Raw genomic sequence first — 24,606 nt, 5'->3', positions numbered from 1 at the left:
CACATGCTCCTCACTCAAATTCATTTATTAGAGCTATCATCTTGTTAACATCTTTCTTCCCCTCTCTTCTTCCCTCCCTCCCTTTTTGTCTTTTTCATTTAAAAACAGGGCTAAAATATCAACATCTCAAGTAGGAAAATGATGTATTACCAAATCTAAAGTTAGCTTTTTCTGTTAATTTCCTATGGAAGTTCATTTCAGACACAATACACCATGGAAGACTAGGTATAAAATGACAGATTCGAAAAAATTAAGGAAGAAGACTTTTGACGCCTTAAGAAGAGCACTCTTACTGCATAAGAAGTCATATAAAAGGAAAGTAATTTCTATGTAAGTTATGCCAGCATTTATAACTCAATATCTAAAAATTTCATGTACAGAAATGCATTCATTTATCTTGATTAAATTAACTAGGCAGTTAGCATCTCAATCTTATTTACATTCAATATCCAAGAATGTCTTACCAAAGCCATAATGTCTGATATGATGAGAACCATGAGAAAAAGACTGGAAAAAAATAAAGAAAAATTACACATAATACAACAGGCACATTTTAAAAACACATTAAAATCAAAATGAGAATAATCAAATAACCCAATATTCTGTTAGTAGTTTTGCTTCTGAAAATATTACTTTTGACTAAAGCTCTTTTCATATTATCATGGACTACTGTCCCACAGTGATGGGCTAGACTTCAAAAATGTTATTTAACACTTTGAATATTTATTTTTATAGTATCGAAGGGACACGAATTAGGATTTTCTGAAATTAAACTTATTTTAGATAATTATAGATTCACATGCAATTGCAAGAAATAATATAGAGAAATCCTATGTACCCTTTACCCAGTTTCCCCCAATGGTAACATCTTACAAAACTATAGGACAATATCACAACCAGATATTGACACTGATACTGTCAAAATACAGAACGCGTCTACCATCACAAGAATCCCTCATGGTACTACCCTTTTATACCCTCCTCTCACTGAGCCCTCCCTAATCCTTAACACCTGGGAACCACTAATGTGTTCTCCATTTCTATAACATTGCCATTCCAAGAGTGTTGTATCAGTGGAATCATTTATATAACACTCTGTAACCTTTTGGGATTGCCTTTTTGTACTTAGCACAATTCACTTGAAATTCATCTAAGGTGCTGTGTATATCATATTTTCTTCCTTTTTATTGATGAGTAGTACTCCCTTGTATGGATGTACCACAGTTTGCTTAACCATTCAAGCACTGAGCACATCAGGATTGTGTCCAGTTCATGACTATTACAAATAAATCTGCAATAAACATTAGTGTACAGTTTTTTATGCAAGCATAAGTTTTCATTTCTCTAGGAAAAATACCTAAGAGTGTAATTGCTGAATTGTATAGCAGCTGCATATTTAGTTTCATAGGAAACTGTAAAACTCTTTTCAGAGTGTTTGTAACATATCAGCGATATATAAAAACAACTTCTTTGCATCCTTACCAACATTTGGTGAAGTCACTATTTTTTATTTTACCTATTCTGATAGTCATATGATGACACTTCATTGTGGTTTCAATATGAGTTTCCTTAATGGCTAATGATGCTGAAGATCTTTTTTTTTGGTTTCTCTGCTATCTATATTTCCTCTTTAGGTCTTTTGCTCATTTTCTAATTGAATCATTGTTTTTTACTGCTGAATTTTATTTAAGAGTCCTTTAAATTTTCTAGATAGTAGTCCTATATGCGGTTTGTAGTCAGATTTGTGGTTTGTAAATATTTTCTCTGAGTATATAGCTTGTCTTTTCATTCTCTTAACAGATTTGTTTTTGTTTTGCAGAGCAAATACTTTTAATTTTGATGAAGTCCAATTTATCAATTTTTTCTTTTATGGATCATGGTTTCAGTGTCAAGTCTAACTTTCTTCCTAGCCCAAATCCCAAAGATTTTATGTTTTTTTCCTAAAAGCTTAAATCTATGGTCCATTTTGAGTTAATTTTTATATGAGCTGTGAAATTTTGCTCAAGGTTTATGACTTTTTTTAAAAGAAATAATTTTTTTAACTACAAGTTTGAAATACAGAAATGTAATTCAATATATATCTCACATATGAATATGTATATCACAAGTCGGACTGATCATATCTTACTGAAATAGTATTATTCAAAACAAATCTGATATAACTACAACAAAGTGTGTTAATCTGATTGTTTGTACAGAACACAAAGGTCATCCAGTACAACCTTCTCCCCAAAGCATGAATCCCCAAAGTTAAAGTCCCAAAGGCGGTTTTGCCTAGCACTAGCTTTAGTGGTTCCAGTAACAGAATCCACTCCGTTTTAGATGGCTCCAATTATTACAAAGTGCTTTATTTCTTTGAATCATTATAATCAGTGAAACAAAAATTCCACCCTATGGATCCAGTTCTTCTGGAACAAGAGAAAAAACTAAACAGAATTTAAATGCAACAGGCCTTAAGCTATCGTTTAAAAAGTTTCGTTTGATGTTTTAAAATGTTTTTCTAAAGTAAATTATTTTATTGTATGACACAGATGATGTTCTGGAATCCTTTTGAAGACACATGATTAAGTTACTTACTGTCTTCTCAGCCTCAGATTCCATATAGAATGGACATAAAAATATCTACTTCACTGTATTGTTGGGGAAATCAATTCAGGTAACTTATGTAAAGCACCTAACACAGTCCCTGCATATGGCAGGTACCTAATACATACTGGTTCCTTTCTCACTACTTATAACTAAAGTTCTAAAAAATTTAAACACATAAGGAAAGATACAATCTCTGCCTTCAGAGTTAGACTGGGCAGCTTAAACAACAGAAAATTATCACCTCACAGTGACGTTTAGCAAGTGGATATGGCAATGAGGGATGACTGAACTTAGGCTTGTGTGATGGATTAACTAAAGAAAACAGGATGAGGAGCTAGTTTTCAATAAGAAGAAAGGGAATTGCTAGGTTCAATGTGTGACATATTAAATTTGAGGGGTCAATGTGACATTGAGGGAGAAATGTCAGTGACTTGTAAAGGTTTGTTGTCAAAGCCAAGACATTTATAAATGTCAGTTTTGCCTCAGTCGTCTCCCTTTGGTTTTAGTTTTTCACTGCATTAGTCTCAGCATAGAATTACCACACACACACGCATGCACACACACACTAATATATGTTTACATACACACACTTTGATGAGACTTCTACTTCTCATTCCACATGAATCCAGCTCTTTTGATTTAAACATTAGTTAAAATATCTTCTAAAAAATGTATCCATTAACAAATGCAAGAAAGTTACCAGTCTTTTTATTGCTTCTAAGTAACTATCTTTTATGTGATATTGACAAGGTATAAATGCTTTCAATGTTAAATGTATGTAAATATCCTGTAAAAATATACAAAATTAAACTAGAAAGGATATTTCTACGATTTTTAAACTGTGGAAGAAAATCTGTTTTTTTTTATTATTATTATGGCATATGCTAAACCCAGTTTTAGCTTAAACTCATTAAGAATAACATGCTAATTTATGTTAATATCAGTTATTTCTTTCAGCATTGAATATGCCAGTTTAATTCAAGGATAACTGAACTGCTAAGAAGCTTCATATTTATCTCAAGCGTCTTTCAGAGAGGCTGATCAGTCCTATGCTGATGAGGCAATTTCATTGGTTAAAAAAAGCAAATAGTAGAGTTGACAGCTTCTCTTCCAGAGGCTTGATTGCTTAAGACTGTCTGCTCCAGAAATTCCTCAAAACTCAGAAAGAATACTTTCCATTCCATTTGTCAAATGTGTAGAAATCAAGACTGAGAAACTATGTATACTACTGACATTTAGAATAGTTAATTTCAAGCTGTGTAAAATGAAAATATTTAAGAAATAACCCCCTAAACAAGTTAGAATGATATCCCTTGTTCTTCTGTAGGCATGGTTATATTTATAACAAACAAGTCATTAACTATAATAATTTAAAATTTATGTTTTGCTGTTTTCTAGGGAGGCTTTTCACTAGCTTTAGTAATATTCTAGTAACATTTCATAGTTGAGAAAGTATATTTGTCTGCTAGAGGCTCTAATCAACTATTCTCCCCTAATGACAACTGAACTCTGACTAAACGGGTAAAGCATTTTTTCTCATTTTTATAATAAACAACGTATGTCACAGTGTCTTAATAGCAATCACACAAAATACCCTCAAATGCCTACTCTCATTTCCTAAAAATGGGCGAATCCAATGGTTCGTAAACATCTTACCTTTTTGATGATAACTGGGTAGTTAACTGAACTGCTTCAAAAGCACACATCACAAGAACAAAAGGGATTAAAATCTGTTTAAAAGAACAACAAATGATGCCATGGTAGCTGAAGCATTTGAAAAACTTTTTGAAATAAATACTGTTTCTGTTTATAAAAATATTTCAATTTCTAAAATAAATATTATCTATATTAGTGAAGAGCAAACAATGAAATAAAACCAGGACACCAATGACATATAGAACAGTGATGAAACTGATTTTAAAATCTAAATTGATGGCATATGTAGTATAAAAAATAACAAATATCAACACACATTCCAAATAAAACCTATTACAAAATTTTGTTCCACTTAACTCGTTAATAAAGGACCATGTTCAAATGATTCCAAGAGGATGAGACAGGCACAGAATGCCCAAATGAAATGTTATGAAACCTAATAATTTGATTCACAGATCCCTGAACCTATCTGGTTATTTGATACTATTAACTCCATAAACATGATTTAGCCGCTTTACCATTGTTTTTTGTTGTTTTATAATAATTTCTGATTATAAAATTCAAACTCATTGTAAAAAAATTAGTAAAATATTCAGAAAGGTGTAATAAAATTTATACTAGTTGAAAATCCATAATACAAAGCTAGTACTGATAATATTTTGAGATACTGCTTTCCAATGACAAATTTTTTTAAAAAAATATATACTTGATGTTTTAAAAAAGAGGAGAGGGTATATAAAATAAATGTTTAAGATTGCATAAGATTCCTTTTCAAGTGGAGGATATTTGACTAAAATAGAGTTCAGGCCTTTCACATCCAGCCACATCAGTCACAAAGAGTCAAGTGCATCCTGTCAGTAAAGCTCACCGAATTAGACTAGAAGATCTAGTGTTCCAACTTAAACTTTATTTTTCTTGCTTTTTTCTTTGTTTTTAATTAAAGGCCTGTGGTCTTTAATATACTGAGAAAAGAACAACTACCATTATTAAAAATGTAAATTAAGATTAAGGAAACAATACATGTTTTAAAGGAATTCAATAGAGAATGGGACATGACATAATGAACATCTTTTTAACATTCTTAAATTTACATTTATACTAGTGCAGTAACAAAAAAAAGAATATTAATCCTATTTAGAGATACATACTTTTAAACAATTATTACTTCTGTGATATTAACTGAAGGCAATCAGGTTTTTGGCAGATATTAGTTACTTTATTTAAACAAATATAATTCAGTTGGCCCTCTGTATACACGAATTCAATCAATCATGGATTGAAAATATTTGGGAAAAAAAGCTATGTTGTTGCTGACATGTACTATGTAGTTAGGCCTACAATGGTTGAGTCTGTACTGAAAATGCATACTTTTTTTTCTGGTCATTATTTTCTAGACAATACATTATAACAACAAATTACATAGTATTTACATTGTATTAGGTATGATAAATACTCTAGACATGATTTAAAATAATTAAGAGAAAGTGCAAATACCACATCGTTTTACATAAGGGACTGAAGCATCATGAATTTTGGTATCCATGGGGGGTCCTGGAACCAATCCCCCATGGATACCAAGGGAGGACTGTATTAACCACATAAAATGTGCCAGGCACTATGCTAGAGGAAGTAAGACAGGCACAATCACCCTAGAGAAGAAGGGAAAGAACATGAATTACATTCTACTGGATAGTCTGAACCTGAGAAGCTGAGGATTTGTCATTACACTGGTGACCTTAGCACCCAGCTTGTGCTTGGCGCATTACTGAATGTAAGCACTCGATGACATATTAGTTAAATGAATCAGTCAATCCTGGGTACAAGGATTATAAGAAAAGACTGTAACATGTTGGCAGTCTCATGGGTGGGGAACGTGGGTTAGGGGAGCCTTAGGTCTTGAGGAGCAGTGCGGCTTTGATCTGCACTACAGCTCCCCACAGGCTCTAATCCCCTCTGACAGGACTTCTCAGGGCGAAGAGAGAAGCTCTACTCTTTTGAAGTTTAATGAGCTTAACAGTAAAGCAAAAAGATTACATTTTGGAGTAAAGGCTAGCGGGTCCCACCTCCTGTTCTGCAGTGTCTAAGAAGGTATCTTCTTTCCATGCTATTTACTTTGTCACGATGACTTAATTCTTAATGTCCCATAATCTTAATGTCACAGTGAGTTCATAATCTTAATAAATAAAATTATAAGATAAGAGAACTAACCTTCCACATCATCAGGGCTCCCATAGTAAAAGGACTAAATATAGTCAAAAAGCAGTAGACAGAAGCAAGGTCAAAGCTAAGGAAGCAACATAAAGAAAAATGATTATAGAATTCACATTGTAACTTTAAAAGAATGTCTGCTAAAATCTACTCTTATGAAAAGACAAGAATAAACTGTGTCAAGGAACATTATGAGGCCACTAAAATGAATGGGGAAGATCTGTATGTGCCAATAGAAACCAATCTCCAAAATATATCCTTCAGTATAAAAAGTAAGGTATAGGACAAAATCTCAATTTGTATTACTTTTTGGTTGTATGTATCTACGTTTTCATTTAAAATTACCTGTTAAGAGAAGCTATATTCCCAGTTCCAAAAAACGCTGTCAATAAGAAGAAAACCTAAATAGTTAAGGAAATGCCAAAACAAGTCAGAATTCACACAAATTTCTTTTTCATTTAGAAAAGATATACCTATACTACCACGAGGGTAATTTGCATTTTCATCTGTACATTTGATCATGACTTGCTCAAGGTTCAAGATCAGACAAAGGAAGAGTAAGTTTTAGTGAAGGAGAATAGAGATGACCTAAAAAGCTAAGAAGAGAACCAGGATCGTGGCCTGAAGTCACGGGAAAATAGAGAGAGAAATCAAGAGCTGAATGTTATACAGTGATTAAGTAAAACTAAATAGATTAGACTGTGCAGTCAGGAAGCCCCTGCTGACCACTGAGAGTAAAGCTTCAAAGACATCTGACAAACATACATAGAGCTACTATATGCCACACTACTATGTGCCAAGCATTGTTCTAGGCTTGAGGATATAGCACATAAATGGGAGGAAATGGCAGCAGCAACTAAAGATTTTTCTTTCGAAGAGCTTGGAAGTAAACAGAAAGGACAAGATGAAATTATAATTCAGGGGGATGCAGGGTTCAAGGACAGAAGTGTTTTAAGAGTAGAGGCTGAGTGGAAGGAGCCTGCAAAAAGAGAGAAAGCAAAATTGAGAGCAAAAAGCAAGAGGCAGAGGTGAGAATGAGAACACTGATTTTCTGGACCTGTAAGGTCCACCCGTGTACCATGGTAAGTTCAAAGGAAATACCTCTCGATGAATTTCTTAAAGCAGGTCAGCCAATCTTCCCAAAGTGAGACTTTGTTCTGCCATATTATCTTTCAAACTTCTAATTCTAATAACTTTCACACAATATGGCCTCTGATGTGATCCAACAACCTTGTGAGAGAGATGTTATCTGAGTATAGTATAGAACGCACATAAAAAGATACAAACCAAACTCATAACAGTGGTTTCTTCTAGATGAAGGAAATTAGATTGGAGTTGGGAGTTGAAACTAGACTTTGGCTTTAGCTGTAATGTTTTCATTTTTAAAAAATATGTGACATATATAACAAAATATTAATTGTTGATATCATGAATGGTAGGAATACACGTATACATTTGTTTGTTATATCATTCTTTATGCTTTTCTATAGTTTCAAAAAATTTTTAAATTAAACTAAGAAAATTATGTGGTGGGGGGAGGTATTTAATAGCCTCCAAGGTAATATCACTATTAAGTGACAGGCAGAAACATATTCCATGTCCTCTTACTCCATTAAATGAGAGGGTGCGGCAACTTAAAAAGGTCCAAACAAAGGATACAAGGAAAAAGGCCCTACGAATGTCATCCGGACAGAGCTGCCGAAACTGAGTTATATCAGTATTACAGGTGAACTGGATACTGGTGACCTGTGAAAAATAACAAATATATGAATGCATAATAACAGTTTGCTAAGTTCTACCCCCAAAGGCAAACTTACAGTGTAAGTTATTATAGTTAGAAAGATACCTCGTACTGACAAAAACCAAACAAACAAATAAAAACAATAACTCTTTTCCTATAGCTTAATCAAATCTTAATAAAATCTGCCAAAAGGTAAAATATGTTGCTAATAATATATTGAATAGAATTGTAGTATTGCTGTACATGTAATGAAAGTGAGAATTGGGCTTTTTCTTATCCTATATAAACGCTTCATTTTTAAACACCTATATAAATCTTCACGTTTCTAAGACCTGATTTCTCAGAGTGTCCTGATCTTCTCGAACCCAGGTATGGTATGATATTAAAAAGCATGATCGAATTAAACATTTCTCTGTTTTTTGTTCTTCTGTTAATTCTATTTGTAGGCAAATTATTTTCTCTCTATAAATAAGTAAATTATTTCTGTCTTTGGTAAAATAGAAAGTCACTCTATTCCAAGATGTGTACACTCCTGCTTAACTCGCCCACCCAAAAAATAATGGGTGAATTTAAAGGGGACTTTCTGCATGCCCCACTCCTCATGTAATTGTCCAAAAAGTTCTTAGGATGCTTTAATACTCTTCTAGAAAAAGAAAGATCTGCTTTTAGTTAAAAAATAAAAATTTAAAAATGACACAAAACTCACTTTTAAATTTAATATTTATTTAACATTAAAGTATTTAATATTTAATATTGAGGACAATCTAAGCATTTATGTAAATCTAATCAAAACTGCTTTTTCATGTATTGTTTTAATATTGCAGGGCTGAAAGTTAAAAACCAGTAATTATTCATATATTTCAATAAAGTTTCTTCTTTATTGAAATTAATTATTCTAAATTATCAGTATAAATTCAACTGGAACCAATTAAGGATATTGCAGGAGTTTTCCTGCAATATTCATTTTAACTAACCTCAGTAAAATTATAAATATTCTACTACATATTTTTCATAATTACTGTCAGCTCTAAAATAAAGGCAAGAGACATCAATTTAACTCTATCTCAGGATAATAGAAGTGTCCTTAAAATTTGATTGTTTTTTAGCCAATTCAAAGAATATTGCATTGAATAAACAGTGTAAGATTTGGTCTGAGGCCACAATTACTAAGGTGACAGAATAAGCACTTTGGATTAGGATGACCAAAGAGGAAAATAACACAGGGAACATAAATGTCACCTTATGATCAAATTCATAAACAGATTTGTGATCACATAAATATTCTTCCGGATAAAATAAACTGAAAGAATAAAAATTAGATGTGAAAATCCAGGAAAATAAAATAAAGAACATTCTTCTCCACTTCTTCACTTATTCTGGTGTTTTTTTATGTCAGTGATTCACAAATAATCTCTACAAAATGCCCCAACCTAGAGAACATTTATAAAAGTGTAAAATCATGCTTTTCTATCATAAGTAAAAAATTTCTTTACAAACTATTTAACTTAATTATTAATGGTTAATAGCTTAAATAGTATAAAATTTTAAGTAGAAAGAATTTTTGATGAAATAACATCGCAACTTCCTTACAGGATAGAGAGTATTCAATATTCTCAAATAAATGCAATGATGATGTTGACAGGCTACCTTCTGTTTACAGGAAACACCAGATTGTTGTAGGATTTCTTGTTCTATGTGTATCCAGACAAACATCAAACATGACAACACTAATGGGAAAAAAGCTTCATACCTAAGAGATTGGGTGGGTACGGGGTGAAAATGGGAGGATAGGGATGAAAAGAAAAAAATGTTAAACAAATTAAAATGCAAATTTATACTGAAAAGTCGTTCTCAAAATTAAAACAATCTTGATAATATTTCTAACTCACAATATCACAAAATTTAAATTTTTTAGGTTTTCCAGAAGGAAAGTAACATTTAAATATTAACTCCAACACTATATCTTTTTGAATTATATTAAATCTTAAGATCATGACATGTTTAAAACAGCTGAGATATTTAAAAATAACTCATGAGGTAAATGACAAAAATACACAGAAAAGAAAGAAAATATTAAGGCAAAGGTAAAAAGACAATTCCTGAGCTAAAATTATAAATATACATAGAAGAGCAAGACGAATGTCCCCAATTTTTTTTTAATGGGTACAGAACAGGAACATAAATCTCTCAAAAAGAAAACAAAGAACCGATAAACACATAAAAACATTTGACCTTACTGATAACTGACATGAAAACTACAACAATAGGGAGATACCATATTCATTTACCATATTTATCTATAGTTAAAAAAAATAATGTTGACACAGAAGAATGAAAAAAAAGACTCTCATACTCTCTATATAGGAAAAAAATACCTTCTAGAAGGTAATCTAACATTATGTATCAAGAATCTCAAAAATATTCATATACTATAATCCAATAATGTCACTTCTAGGAATTCCAAGAGAAAATAATCAGACATATGCACTACAATCTCCACATGAAGATGTTTATTGTAATATCATTTACAGAAGGGAAAAACAATGTACAGATCCACAGGTGAGTGATTAGATAATGTACAGTATATCTCTAGGCGGTACATCTCTGGACAAAGGAGAAATGCTCATGAGTGACAGAGCCTTTTGTAACTCTTTTCTGTCCTAGCTTGGAATAACTGTTCCACCTTTGTAGTCCCTCAAAATACTCTATTATCGCAATCATACGTTTACTTATATGTATTTCCTGCTGGTCTGTGAAATCTTTGTGTCAGTCTTGTCACCAGTGCAGGCTCAGCTCACAAGTACTTGTTGAGTGACTTACTTATCTAATTGGAAGTTACAAAACAAACAAACCAAATCCAAACAAAAAAAAACCCTTTATTTCTCTTTCAACTTTTTCAACTATTGAACTCTATTCCATATGGCATTATTTCCTAAACATAAGAAACGAAATGCTTTAAACTCTACCACAGGTCATAAAATGAAAACAATGAAGACTGGGCAGAAGGAAACCTTTAGGTTTGAGAAAGCATACACAAATCACTTGGTATATGATTAAGAATCCCCAAGGATATGAACAGACAATAGGTAAACAAAAAAATATCTTTACTAAAACAAGTACAGATAGATATACAAAACCATACCATTTTGACCAATTAAAATAGCATTTGATATTCTTTTTTTAAGATGAAAATACCAAATATTGTGAAGGACATCATGAAATAAAACCCCTCACAGGTTGTTGGTGATATTATAAACTGACTCTGTTCTTAAGACAAAAGATAAAACGAAAACAAAAACAAAAACAGTTCATACTCTGTGGCCCACCTATACTACATCTGAGAAGTAAAAAAGTAAATAATCTAATCTATATAAAAAGCTTATGCATAAAAACATAACTCAAAATATTATTTATGATAATAAAAAGTGGAAATAGAGAAATGGCTAAGGTGCATTCACATCACACAATATTAAATATCTATTAAAATGGTTAGAAACCTATGTACCATATGGGAAAAGTTTCTAACCTAATTTTAAGTAGAAAAAAAAGATAGACTATGATAAATACTATGTTAAAAAAAACAAATACAGAGGTAAGACTGGAAGGAAGTGTATCAGAACATCAACAGGAGAGGCAAGGTTAATAAATTATTTTCTCCCTTATTCCTACTTTCCAAAATGTGATTACACTATTTTTACAATGATTTAAAAAATATAATTGAAAGACAAGATTCAGAATGTCTGTATCCTACTCATTCTTTAAAACTTAGTTCATCTTCCCCTCAGTCCTTGATGGCACCAACTCAGCTCCCCCTACTCAAACTCTTCCTCTAGTCATTCTTTATATCATACAACTCATACCTTAACTCACGATAACTTAATTGTTGCATTTAGTAATTGCCTAACACTGTAAAATAAAGTCTTTATTTTATAGCAGCTTACAACTCTATTATACACCTGGGGTCCACTAAATGTTTTGACTGTATGTCTGTCTAGCGCTCAACACTGGCAGTGTGAAAGAAAAAACAATTGTCAGTTAATCGAATTAAGAAGGTGTATACTCTGAGCAAAAGAGGGCTGCAATTTTTTAAATATTTGCAGTTATATATAAAATGATTCTTTTCTAATATACAAAAACAGAAATTCCATAGTTCTATAAATAGTGCTATGGATTTATTTCCTTTCAAAAACTATAAACTATTATCACTTTCTTTTGTAAGCTGTAGATAAATCTGATAAAGGCAATCTTCCTATGAGACTTTATTTCTTTTGACAATCAATTTCTTGTATAAAGTCTGCATATCTGAATTAATAAACTAAAATACCAATAAAATGTCATCATGGGCTCACAGTGTACATAATAAAACCTTACTAAATTAGCATCTGCTAGTTTGGTCTCTGTGCAAATTGAACAGGCCTGAAAAGGCATTTAGCTTTGTATTACAGTGTGCTGAGCAAAGGGATAATATAAAACAAATTTCAGAAGGAAATTTTAACCAATCTAAGAGAACTATTTTCAACTATTACAATAAATTCCATTTGCATAAAAATAATTAAGTGCTGATTAAAAATGAATCTTCTTTATTCATTAAATCAAGAATGCATTGTTAGAATTTAGGATTACTATTACTGTGTTTCTGTAAAGTAATAAAACTGCACTTCTTTTAAATATCCTATAATTCTGATTGTTCATTAATTTACATAGAGGACCCTCTAGGTCACCCAGAATAGTGATATGGAACAATAACAGGTGGACTATGTTTCGCAAAACTAAAAAATGTACTAACTGAAATTATTAGACTGTGTTGTTCAGGCTACCGCACTTGAATTTTCTTGCAAATGTCAATATACTTACTGCTGTTGAAAATATATTTCTTAATACATTCATTAATATAGTCATACTCAATATTCTGAATTTAGGTGTGCATTTTTACTTTCTAGATTTTCTTAAATTAAATATACTTATGGTCATCTGTTTTGGTATCTTTACTGTTAAACTGATGATTTAAAACACTATAAAACTTATCTCTGATGTTAGTTACATGATTCACTCTACATTGTGATATATTTTTTTCACTCAAAATCCAACTTTAATTATCCTTTCTTCATTCCTTTCTTAATTTCTAATCCAGCAAATCAGATCTACTTTTAGATTTATTTTTACTTTTTAGCCAACTAACTACACACTACTTTAAATCTGTTTATTGCTTTAGAACTTGAAGGTTCAAAAAGAAACAGCTTATCGATTATTAAGTAACTGTGTAGAAGTTAGCACATATTTCCAGACCCTCTCATTTACTTTCTTAAGGCAACCTCCGGGTGTGATCTTTCGACGAAACTCATGTGTCACCCCCAAATGGTGGGTTAGAATAGAAATGATTTTATCTCTGCTTTCTTATCTAGGCTAAAAACTTGTGCATATTCTAATTCATATATACATTTACACACTGATTCTGATTATAACTAAATTATTTACTCTACAATTTCACCAATAAGGGAAAAAGAATGAAGAGTTTCAAGGTCTCATTATGTTAATAACTCTTGAGTAAGAATATGCTGATAGTTCGAGTTTTATCTGAAAGTTCAAAGTTCTAAGTCTGCAAGCAAGCCCATCTTAAGATCTTATTAGGTAACTGGTGAAATGTCCATGTTGCTTCTATTACATTTTCACAGCAATGCCCAAGCTCTGGTTACACAGAGAGAAAATGAAAGACAGCAGGTGTGGGAGCTTTGCTCAGAGAAGGAGGCTCAGCGGCCCACTGGATCATCACCTATCTGGGGATTGTAAGAACTCTGGGGAACTAGGTCATTTAGGATGTTAGGGTCTCCTATGAAGATTTTGATAACATCCCATTAATTCTTAATTAGGACAACTAAGTTTCCCCCAAAATGAATCCAAATCTTGGACCCAAAATGGCTTTACGAAATCATCCAATGTGGGAATAACCCATTGACAGCACAATGGTGAATCCCTAGTTTAGTTAAATTGAAATCAAGATCTTAATTTTGGGCCAAATTTCAAACAAAAGTGGCAGTTATTCGATCTCTGCTCTATTCGGGGTTTGTTATAATGTGTGCATTTCTCATCCTCATAAAGATTTAAGTAAGGCTGAAATCAAATTCAAAAGCAAGTGAAACAATTTTTTTTCTTCTAAATAGATGGGAAGAATATATATTGGTGTTTTTAGTAAGTTCTAGAAACGATTCAGGATCCACCCCAAGTCAAGCAGCTAGTTTTGGGGGTTTATTGAAAGAAAATTTCAATCTTATATAAAAATGGATTCTTTAACTTTTGAGAAAATATTCTAAAAGTCTTCTGAATCAAAAGGAATATTTGGAATATGATATAAGTAAAAATAAAAAGAAAATATATTCAAAGAAGAATGAACAAATCAAAGCACAATTTAAAGTGCATGAAAGAACTTTAATTCATCTAACCATTGTTTAAGACTTAAAATTCTTCCATAACCAATCAGAATTTTCTAATAATGAAGTAAAATGACATTTTGGCAACTTAAGGGAATAAACAGAAAGACAAAGGCAACAGGTAATACTATGAAAATAATAAGAAAAAGAGAACTGAAGATTATGGTTCAAGTTACACACAGTTCTTACAGAGTAAAAAATATTTATAATTTATTCCTCAAGATTTATACATTTTCCATTTCCAGAGATTAAATACTCATAGAGAAATGTCAATATATCATTTAAAACTTGCTACTGAAAATGAAATTTTAAAAACTGTTTATACCCTGTGCTTAGAAGTAGGTAGGTTGACATCGAGGAAAGAAGTATGCTGACCAACCGCTGAAAGAGAACCGTGGGACTCAGCAGCGGCACCACGAAGGAAGAGGCTGTGATCGAACAAAGCAGGGCAGTTAATGTCAGTATGTGGCACATGACCTACGCAAGTTTAGAAGCACTCAATGATCTGTAATCACATATGACCCTTATTGTTTGTGCGACTTTTAAAATGAGGCTATATTTGCCCTAATCATTTTTATAAGAAATTTGAAACTCCATATTTTTAATTAAAATTACATTTCATTGTTTTAACCAATTTTGGCTCAGATTTTCTCAATTTATATTCAGCCTCGATCGCTACAGTGATATTAACTCCTAAATGAATAACTTCTTATTTTCTAATGTAAACAATAAAAAATATAATGAAAATATTATTCAAGATTCAGCAACTCTTCTCTTAATCAGGCATTTTAGTTCAAAAACCACTTACTCCCCAGAAAGTGATTTTTCCTAACTCTTTCTTCCCCCAAGTTTTCCCATTGTAAAGTATTCATTGAAAGTTGTAGTGCTCCACTTAGAAAAACAGGAAAAAAGGATTTCATCATGCATGAGAGTCGTAATAAGAGTAATCTTATAAATGAAATAATCTTTCCTGACGGGATAAGAAAGCAAATACTTCAGTGGGAGAAGGGCAGATGAAGGGAGAAAGGGTAGCAAAACATAAACCAATCCCATCTCTATTTTGGAATGGAAATGTACATAACTTCCTAATCCCCCTAGTTAGAATGGCAATATGCCTGGACTTAAATACTCCAGAGTGTGGAGACAGATGACCTGGGATGCAATCCTGTATGAATCACTTATTAACTGTTTATCCATGGGGCAAGATTGTTAACCTATCTAAGCAGTATTTCCATCTGTCAAGTAGAAATAATGTAAAAAAGCTGCCAGGTTTAATGTAAATTTACCTATAAAATCCTCCCTAAGCATAGTGCCTAGGGTACAGTAGGTGCTTAATGACTATTAGCTGCTATTATTATTACTAGTCAATTTCTACTAAGTTAAATGTAAAGACAATCTCATTCAAGGTTAAGGTACTGTAGGACTTAAGACTATGCAAGTTATATTTATAGTATCCTTAGTCAAATAGCTTCTAATTCTTTTTCAGATGTGTGGTTCTAATAATGTTATCATCACCTGATACATATTTTAACACAAAGAAATGACATAATATTTCATATTTAAAAAGCCAGTTCAAATGAGCCTTCTTCTGTAAAACTATTTTCTACCCTTCTTTTATACTTTTGTCTAAAAGACTGATGAGGTGCTAAAGGGGAAATGAGAGTGCCCATTCTGAATGTCGTAAGTTAGAACCACATTCATAACATATAACTTGTGGATTACAGCATGTTCATAAAAAATGCTCATTGGAGGTAGACTTTGGGAGATTAGTGCCTGAAAGAGACATCTGGAGATAATGCTGACCTACCTTTGGGTTCATGCCTTGCACCATTTTGTAGGTATTCTCTAGTACCTAGCTCTCCTAATCCCAAAGAGGAATTATCTTGTTTAAAATATATGCCCAGCCTACAAGAGACTTTCTTCAGATTTAAGGACATGCATGGGCTCAAAGTGAAGGGATGGAAAAAGATATTCCATGCGAATGGAAACCGAAAGAAAATTAACAGTAGCAATAGTTACATCAGGTAAACAGACTTTAAGCCAAAAAGATGGTAACAAGACACAAAGAGGGTCATTATATAATGATATAGGGGGTCAATCAGTAAGATATAACAATCATAAATGCATATGCACCCAACAACAAAGCACCTAAATATATTAAGCAAATACTACCAGATCTGAAGGGAGAAAGAGACAATAATACAATAATAGTAGGAGACTATAATACTCACTTTCAGCAACAGATTGTACAAAGAAGATAAACAAGGAAACATTAGACTTGAATCATACATTAAACCAAATAGACCTAACAGAAATTTATAGAACATTCCACCCAACAGCAGCATACATACTCTTCTCAAGTGCATATGGAACTTATGATAGATCCAGGATAGATCATGGATAGGCCGCAAAAAACAGTCTTAGCAAATTTGAGGAGACTGAAATCATACCAAGTATCTTTACTGACCATAATGGTATAAAACTAGAAATCACAAGAAGAAAGCTGGAAAATCTACAAATATGTGGAAATTAAACAACGTTTAATTAAACAGTTAGAAATTAAACATAAAGAAATAAAACATTCTTGAAAAACATGGATCAAAAAAGAAATCAAGAGACATTTTAAAATCTCAAATGAAATGAAAATAGAAATACAATATAGCAAAACCTACGGAATACTGAAAAAGCAGTTCTGAGGGAGAAATTTATGATGATAAGTACATATGTTAATAAAATAGAAAGATCTTAAACGAACAACCTAACTTTATCCCTCAGGGAACTGGAAAAAGAACAAAGTCCAAACTTAGAAGAAGAAAGGAAATAACACAGATCAGAACAGAAATAAGTGAAGTAGAGACGAGAAAAATAATAGAGAAGACCAATAAAACTAAGAGCTGGTCTTCAAAAAGATAAACAAAATTGACTAACCTTTTGCTAGACTAAGATAAAACAGAAGATTCAAATAAAAAAATCAGAAATGAAAGAGGAGACATTACAACTGATACAACAAAATACACAGGGTTATAAGAGACTACTATGAAGGATTATATGCCTGTGAATTGGATAGCCTAAAATAAACAGATAAATTCCTAGAAACATAAAATCTACTAAGACTAAATCAGGAAGAAATAAAAAACCCAAATAGACCAGCAGCAAGTAAGGAGATTGAATCAGAAACTGAAAACCTCTCAACACATAATAGTCCAGGACCTGATGGTTTCATTGGTGAGTTTTACCAAACATTTACAGAGTAGTTAATGCCAATCCTTCTCAAACTCTTCCAAAAAATTGAACAGTAGGGAACAATTCCAAAATTGTTTACTAGGCTAGTATTAACCTGATATCAAATCCAGAGGGCACTACAAGAAAGAAAATATAGAATAAAATCCCTGATGAATGTAAAAATTTTCAACAAAATATTAGCAAACACATTAAAAGGATTATACACCATAGCAGGGTGACTACAAGGTAAGCCTTATGAGGTAAACATTTCCTTAATGCCAGAAAGTAAAAAAGTGATTATATATATATAGCCTATTTACAAGCCAACTTGAAGTGGGTCTGTCTGGCCAAGTCTGGGACAATTTGAGCACCAAAGTATCAACAGCAATGAGTTATAAACCTCTGAAATAACAGGAGCTCATGAATCCATAATAATAATAAATGAATGAATGAATGAATGAATGAATAGGGAAGGAGGGAGGATTCTCACAGTAGAATGCTGAGACCCTTCTGGTAAATGCAGGAGTGTTGGAGCTAGAAAATGATTCTGTAGCCATCATGATCAGGGAAGACTTATGAATGGATGCTAAATCTAGGAAGAAATTTTGATGAGAAGGGTATTTGATGGTCTTAGAGTGTCTCCCATAGATAGCATATTAGTTGCAAGGGAGGGGAAAAGAGAAAATATGTTTTCTCTTCTGGAATCTCTTAGATTTTTATCTCTTAGATGTGAATAAATATATAGCCTTTTTACCAGGTAATAATATTCTATCAAGTAATTCTTATTAACACATGAACATTCACAAAAGTTCTTTCTTTGTTAAATGCCAGCAATAGATGCAACTAATAGCTGGTCATTATTATTTTCCTGCAACAAAATTATGTCTATTAATAACACTAACACAGATGTAAATGGATAATTTTAAGCTACGACTTGATGTGAAGGTACTGGATTTGGTTTGACTGGCCTCTTACCTAATATCACCCAGCTAACAATCTGATTAATAAAAGGAAGTCCTTGTTTCTTGAGTAGACTGTTGTGGGTGCTATACACAGCAAACATGGAAAGCACTGTGCTCAGCATCTGAAAACAAATACAGAACATGTAGTGAGAGGGAAGGTGGTGAGAGGCTAATTGATACATCAGCAAGAACACTTCTCAAAAAGTGCTTGATCGATTCGAATACGGCAAAATGCAATTGAAATTGGACCGGCTCACCTCCCTGGGGCCAAGGTTAAGAGTAAGAACTCTTGTACTAAGCAAAGGTCACCCTTTACAACCATGAAATGAGGCATTTTACACTTTTCAAGGGTATTCTGGCATACATTATCACACTGTTTCTACCTAGAAATATTCATTATTAACCTTGAAGTTTTCTTAAATCATGGAACTGCAGAGGGTAAAATGTGTACGGTTTAGTGTATGTGGCTTACTGTCTTCCACCTATGGCCTTCACTTCTATCTCTGTATTCATTCAACACATATTTGTGGACTGAGTATTCACTTGGTACTGGGAATACAAGGAGTACAATTATTCTTCAGGGAATGTGTATAAACCAGTGAGGAGTTGATAAACTACAGCTTGTAGGCTGGTGTTCTGTTTTTTAAAATACTGTTTTATTGGATCATAGTAACTCTCGTTCATTTATGTGTGGTCTACAGCCCCCTTTGCACTACAATGGTGAAGTTAAAAATTTATGACAGACTCTACATGGCCCACTAGTCTAAAATATTTACAATTTGGCTTTTCAGAAAAATGTTTGCTAACCCCTGAACTAGTTAGTGCACTAATTGCCATTTTAAGAAATGAGCTAAACTATATCTGGGAACAAAGTAAACTCTCTTAGAGATCAGATTAGCAACTTCATCACCAAATCCTAGAGATATATTTAATTTACTCATAGTTTTAGTGAATTAAAAAGGAAAAAATGCTGTCAGTAAAGCTATGACTCAATCCTCGGATCCTTTCAATTGTAAAACACGTTTTCATTTCAGATATGATAAAATTTAAAAAGATACGTATCTTGGAATCAATGAAAAATGTGGTACACAGTACAGAAATTAATGCAAATTAATAGCGTTAATGTAAAAAGAAATTTTGTAACAGATTTACCCTATACTTAGGGGTATCTTACAAAGTCCATAAGAATTTTAACATAATGTTCTTTGCTCCAATAGAGTGAGATTCAGAAACACTCACTTCTATCAAAGTACTCATTATTACAGGTGAATTACGTCAAAGCTACTCCAGGCTTTCCTGCAAAGCCAGTCAGTAGCCACTTAAAATTAAAGATACATTCCAACGGCCTGACAGGATCTTTGACAAAACATTTCTTCTCTTTTTATTTGTTCTCTGTTGTCTTGCAAGGATGACGTTTTTAAGTCTTGCAGATGTTTATTTCAGAGTGTTCTTGAAAATACTTTCCATTATCTCAGCTTTGTTCTGGGTGAATTTTTTGAGAAAACTCATATAAGTATTTTTGGTCAGTGGTCCAGATGTCATTTTTTACTTTTTTATATTTAAAAAAAAAATGTGATTTCCACTGTTATCTACAAAAAGCTATCATTTTACAGAATACAGCATTATGTAATCTCTAATTCTTACAACATTATTATATATTAGGTCTATTTTAGTTAAAAACAGACCGAAGTTCTACTACTACAAATCACACATGTAGTATGCAGCGTAACTGGGAATGGCCTCAATTTTGAAATGTCAAGTTCTACTCACCACATCCAAGCCATCAAACAAAGTGAAGTTTATTTTCTCATAGGATGTTGTCTGAAGCCTTAAACCAGCTATTCTTCATATAAACATACTCAGCAGCTGCCTTTACTTCGAAGCAGCTTACCTTTTTCCTGACCCAAATGAGGGCAACACAGAATTTCAGCCTAGAGGAGTCCTTTTTCAGATCAACTTTGCGGTCAGAACAGACACCTCTTATGCCTCCTTAACCTCTGCTCTCTAGGCACCTTTGGGCCGCCTCCTGCTGAACTTTCTGCTACTTCATACCTTGTAGAGAATATGTTCCCATGTTATATCTTAAACAGAAAACTCTTCTTATTGGTAGATACTGAAGACCTTAAACATGGCATCTTAAGAACAATATACTTAAATACAACAATTGATACATTTTGGTATATTGTTAGCATAATACTGTTGAAAATCTGTAACTCACCTGCAACAGATGTAACATTACCTCTTCATTTACAAAACTTTCTTTACTTTTTATGAGAGATGTTATAACAAACAAGGATAGCAGAAGAACCAGCAGGCCTGCACCCATTCTGTTTAAAAACACAATTAACAATTTCAAATTTTCTTAAGATATATATTAAACATATCATATGGAATTTTAGACATTTTCTCTAATGTAAAACCTCTCAGTCATTTAGTTACTCACAACGAAGTACCAAAATGGATACACAGGTATAATGGAAATAAAAATCTTAGGACAAAGACACTGGAAGACTGGGGTTATTTGTTACTTCTTACACTATTTAAGTAACTTTATCTTACTTCTATAATTTTATTTTTAAAACTTTTATGCATACCAAGTATCATAATTCTTCACCTGACTTGGACAAATTTACAGAAAACAACATAAAAGGTAACTAAAGAAACATCTAGCTAGTATCTAAAACACAGGTTTTCTGACTATGGGTGTATACTCAGACATTTATAGTTCACAGTGTTCCTAGCAGGACAACTGTTCTTCCCTATTGTTGACCTTGTTGCTTTCCCCAGCTGTTCCTGGCTAACGGAAGGGTTGGAAGCGGTCACAAAGGTAGCATGCAGGTGTGACATTTGTACAGTAATGAAACAACAAATTATGTATTTTTTCAAGAACACCAGTGTTAAGAAAAACAATTGTGTGGAAAAGAAAATAAGTTAAAATATTTGTTCGTACACAAGAAAGATATCTGGCTTTCGTCCTACAACAGGCATCAGTGGGAATACTGCCAGGAGCAAACAGAAGAAAATCCAACTCAATGAGATACCCTAAAAAAAAAAAAGTTACCTTTAGACAAATATGGTACAGAAAACTGTCTTCAGTGTTTCACAGACTACAAGGCTGTGAATCAGAAAGGAAAACGCAAAACTTTCTGTTTACTTTAAAAAGTAATAGAGTTACTATTTGGGAAGGATAGGTTATACAGCAGGAGGTATGCAGTAGGCATAACCCGAGTATTACCTCATTTAATTCTCTCAATAACCTGGAAGGCAGGTCCTATTATTCACAATATTTCAGCAGAGAGGTGACTCCACTGACTTGGGTTCACAGCGTGGCCCTCTACGCCACTGCACTGCTCTGGGCAGTTCCTCGGCTGCTCCATCATTTAGATACAGAGGCTAATGGAATCTAGGAAGTGCTTCAGAGAAGGACGTATTAGCTCTGCTTCTAGAGTATTTCAGTCACCACATGAACAGTTCATTCTGATATGAAAGCCTATGTGAATCACTGAAACCTAAAGCCAACCTCAGTCCTCCTGTCAAAAGGTCCAGACTCTTTACAAAAGTCTATCCTTTTGTTTAAAAATGAACAGTTCCCTGGGTTAAACACACATCAAAACAAAGAAGCTACTAATCTGTCCGATGTCAAAATGAATACTTATACCTTTGCTCGAGTCCACAGCTGAGTGGTAAATGGCCAAACCGCAAACACAACTAGTCCAGCGGTAAGCATATAGCGGTAGAAAAAACTGAGAACCTAGTAGGACATTCCAAAGAAGAAACAAAAGTGAGGTCATTTAAATGGAGTTACGTAGAAATGAAAGAGAGATGAAAATGTTGTAATGCAGTCAATTACTTACTAAAACTTCAATTCCCAGAGTACAGACTAGCAGGTATCCAACAAAATGACTCGGAGGAAAGGTCAATAGAGATGTAACAAGGTCTTGAATAACTTGATATCTGTTTAATAGGATCATTTACAAAGAGATTGTTTATACTTATACTCTATATTGAATTTAAAAATTAGGCCATATATTGTAAAAAAAAAAAACTGAAACTATAAATCAGAGTTTTCATTTCACAGATTATTTAAAAACTAACAGAATCTCTAATAGATTTTTTCAATGGCTTTACTTTCTCATCGTTTTTTTTTTTTTTGAAACCTAGAAGATTTTTAGGAAAAAATTCAATTTTTGAATTAATTTGATAATAACAAAAATTTGCTTTTTTATAAACATTAATGACAATAAATGAGGCTTATTTTAGTTTAAAAACCCATGTTTATATAATTAGATACAATATCAGAAATAAAATACAGTGAACCCAAATGAATAAAAACTGAAAAACAATTTTTAATTCACCGATGTTAATCTTATATTGAAATCTCAACTGTCATAATGAAATAAAGATAGGTTTTCCTAACCTGGGTAGAGAAAATCTTAATTGCACTTTTTCACTGAGCTAAATATAACCTCTTCCAAACTCAATTTAAGATGTCACTAATTATATACTAATTATAATTAAATATGAATTCATAACCATTAAAATGTATTACATCCTTAAGTACTTTTTACATTTCATTACTAGAAAAAAATTTTAGCATTTGTAGTGCATTATTAGGTAGGTAATTATAAAAGGTCAGTATCATTTGATTTATGACATTTTCTGATTGAAAACAATGGCTACATGATGTTATCAAAACTATTAAGGTGCCAAGTAGGAAAGAAAAGCTAATCCTAGACAAAAGGAGAATGTTTCTTTTGTTCATGAAAACGAATTAGCACAGAGAAACAAGAGATGATTTTGTAAAATCATTTATTTTTTCTACAAGAGTGAATTTTTGTCTTATTTTCTACAAAAATCAAAAAGATATAGAACACAACATACTTTCATGATCACATTTTCCCTTAAAATTTAAATATATATGTCACCTTCATAATTAGGACACTTAATCATTCAGGAGGGGTTCTGTAGTAGAATAGAATTTTCTGCAAGGATAAACCTTTCATTCTAAAAATTTTAAAACCAGAGTAAATGACATTAGGAGGAAAAAATCTGATTTAAAAATGTATACCAAGCAACATCATTCCTTTCAAATGGAGAATTTACAGAATGTTCTTTTGTCAGTATGATTTTGGCTTATATTTTAAAATGTTATTTTAAACCTCTTAATGTTTCTATTTTTGATATTTTTAACATTTTAATATTTTTAATAGTCACTGTTTTTAAAGGATGGGAGAGGTGGTCAAAGCTGGAGTTAACAAAAATTAGAATAAAAACACACGTTGTGTCATGACAACATGTTGGCCAACCCTGAAAATACCCTTATTCTGGGCTCTCAGTCCCTGGTCTGCTTTTGGGATCTGGTTCGCTCGGAAGATGCCTAGATGTCCAAGACTAAGTTTAGATTTTAGATTACTGTGCAAATATAGAAATCAAAAAGATCTGAGACATGACCCTTGACTGTGAACGTGAACCAGCCCAACGTTTTAGTGGTTTTATTTTAAAGTGCTTGAAACTAGCCTGGGAGCTTTCTATAATGTTTAAGTCCAACCTGTGAGAAGGCACTCAAAGGTAGAACCACAGCACATGTGAGTAATGCCCACTACTTCCGCATGTACACATTACTAAATTTGATTAGTTTCATTAATCTAGGCTTCCATAATAGCTAGGAAAGGAGAGGCAAAAACGTATGGGAAAAACATGCAGATTTCTTTGTGAAACACGAGGAGACACTGGAAACTGAGATGATGAGACAAGTTTAAAATGTGAGTTACTCCTGGCATAGCACAATCAATATTAATCATTT

The 24,606-nt window shown here is 32.5% G+C and overlaps 1 protein-coding gene across 10 annotated transcripts in view; it reads right to left on the bottom strand.

Annotated features, from left to right (window-relative positions):
* The window catches only part of PIGN (phosphatidylinositol glycan anchor biosynthesis class N), an 81,328-nt gene that overhangs the window by 17,241 nt on the left and 39,481 nt on the right, over window positions 1-24,606 (bottom strand). For 9 of the 10 annotated variants that reach the window (XM_039840171.1, XM_039840215.1, XM_039840165.1 and 6 more), the window contains 12 exons: window positions 22,658-22,757; window positions 22,462-22,554; window positions 21,754-21,845; window positions 21,022-21,130; window positions 18,817-18,925; window positions 14,945-15,047; window positions 9,785-9,944; window positions 8,113-8,199; window positions 6,799-6,854; window positions 6,454-6,529; window positions 4,246-4,319; window positions 465-507 (listed from right to left, as the gene is read on the bottom strand). In XM_039840171.1, the coding sequence (XP_039696105.1) occupies window positions 465-507; window positions 4,246-4,319; window positions 6,454-6,529; window positions 6,799-6,854; window positions 8,113-8,199; window positions 9,785-9,944; window positions 14,945-15,047; window positions 18,817-18,925; window positions 21,022-21,130; window positions 21,754-21,845; window positions 22,462-22,554; window positions 22,658-22,757 (1,102 nt within the window). The remainder of the gene's footprint in view (window positions 1-464; window positions 508-4,245; window positions 4,320-6,453; window positions 6,530-6,798; window positions 6,855-8,112; window positions 8,200-9,784; window positions 9,945-14,944; window positions 15,048-18,816; window positions 18,926-21,021; window positions 21,131-21,753; window positions 21,846-22,461; window positions 22,555-22,657; window positions 22,758-24,606) is intronic. The other variant, XM_039840181.1, reaches the window with a different exon arrangement.

The sequence above is a fragment of the Pteropus medius genome, unplaced genomic scaffold (assembly GCF_902729225.1).
Source record: "Pteropus medius unplaced genomic scaffold, Ma_sr-lr_union100, whole genome shotgun sequence".
Classification (NCBI taxonomy): domain Eukaryota; kingdom Metazoa; phylum Chordata; class Mammalia; order Chiroptera; family Pteropodidae; genus Pteropus; species Pteropus medius.
This window is presented reverse-complemented; position numbering and strand designations above follow the sequence as displayed.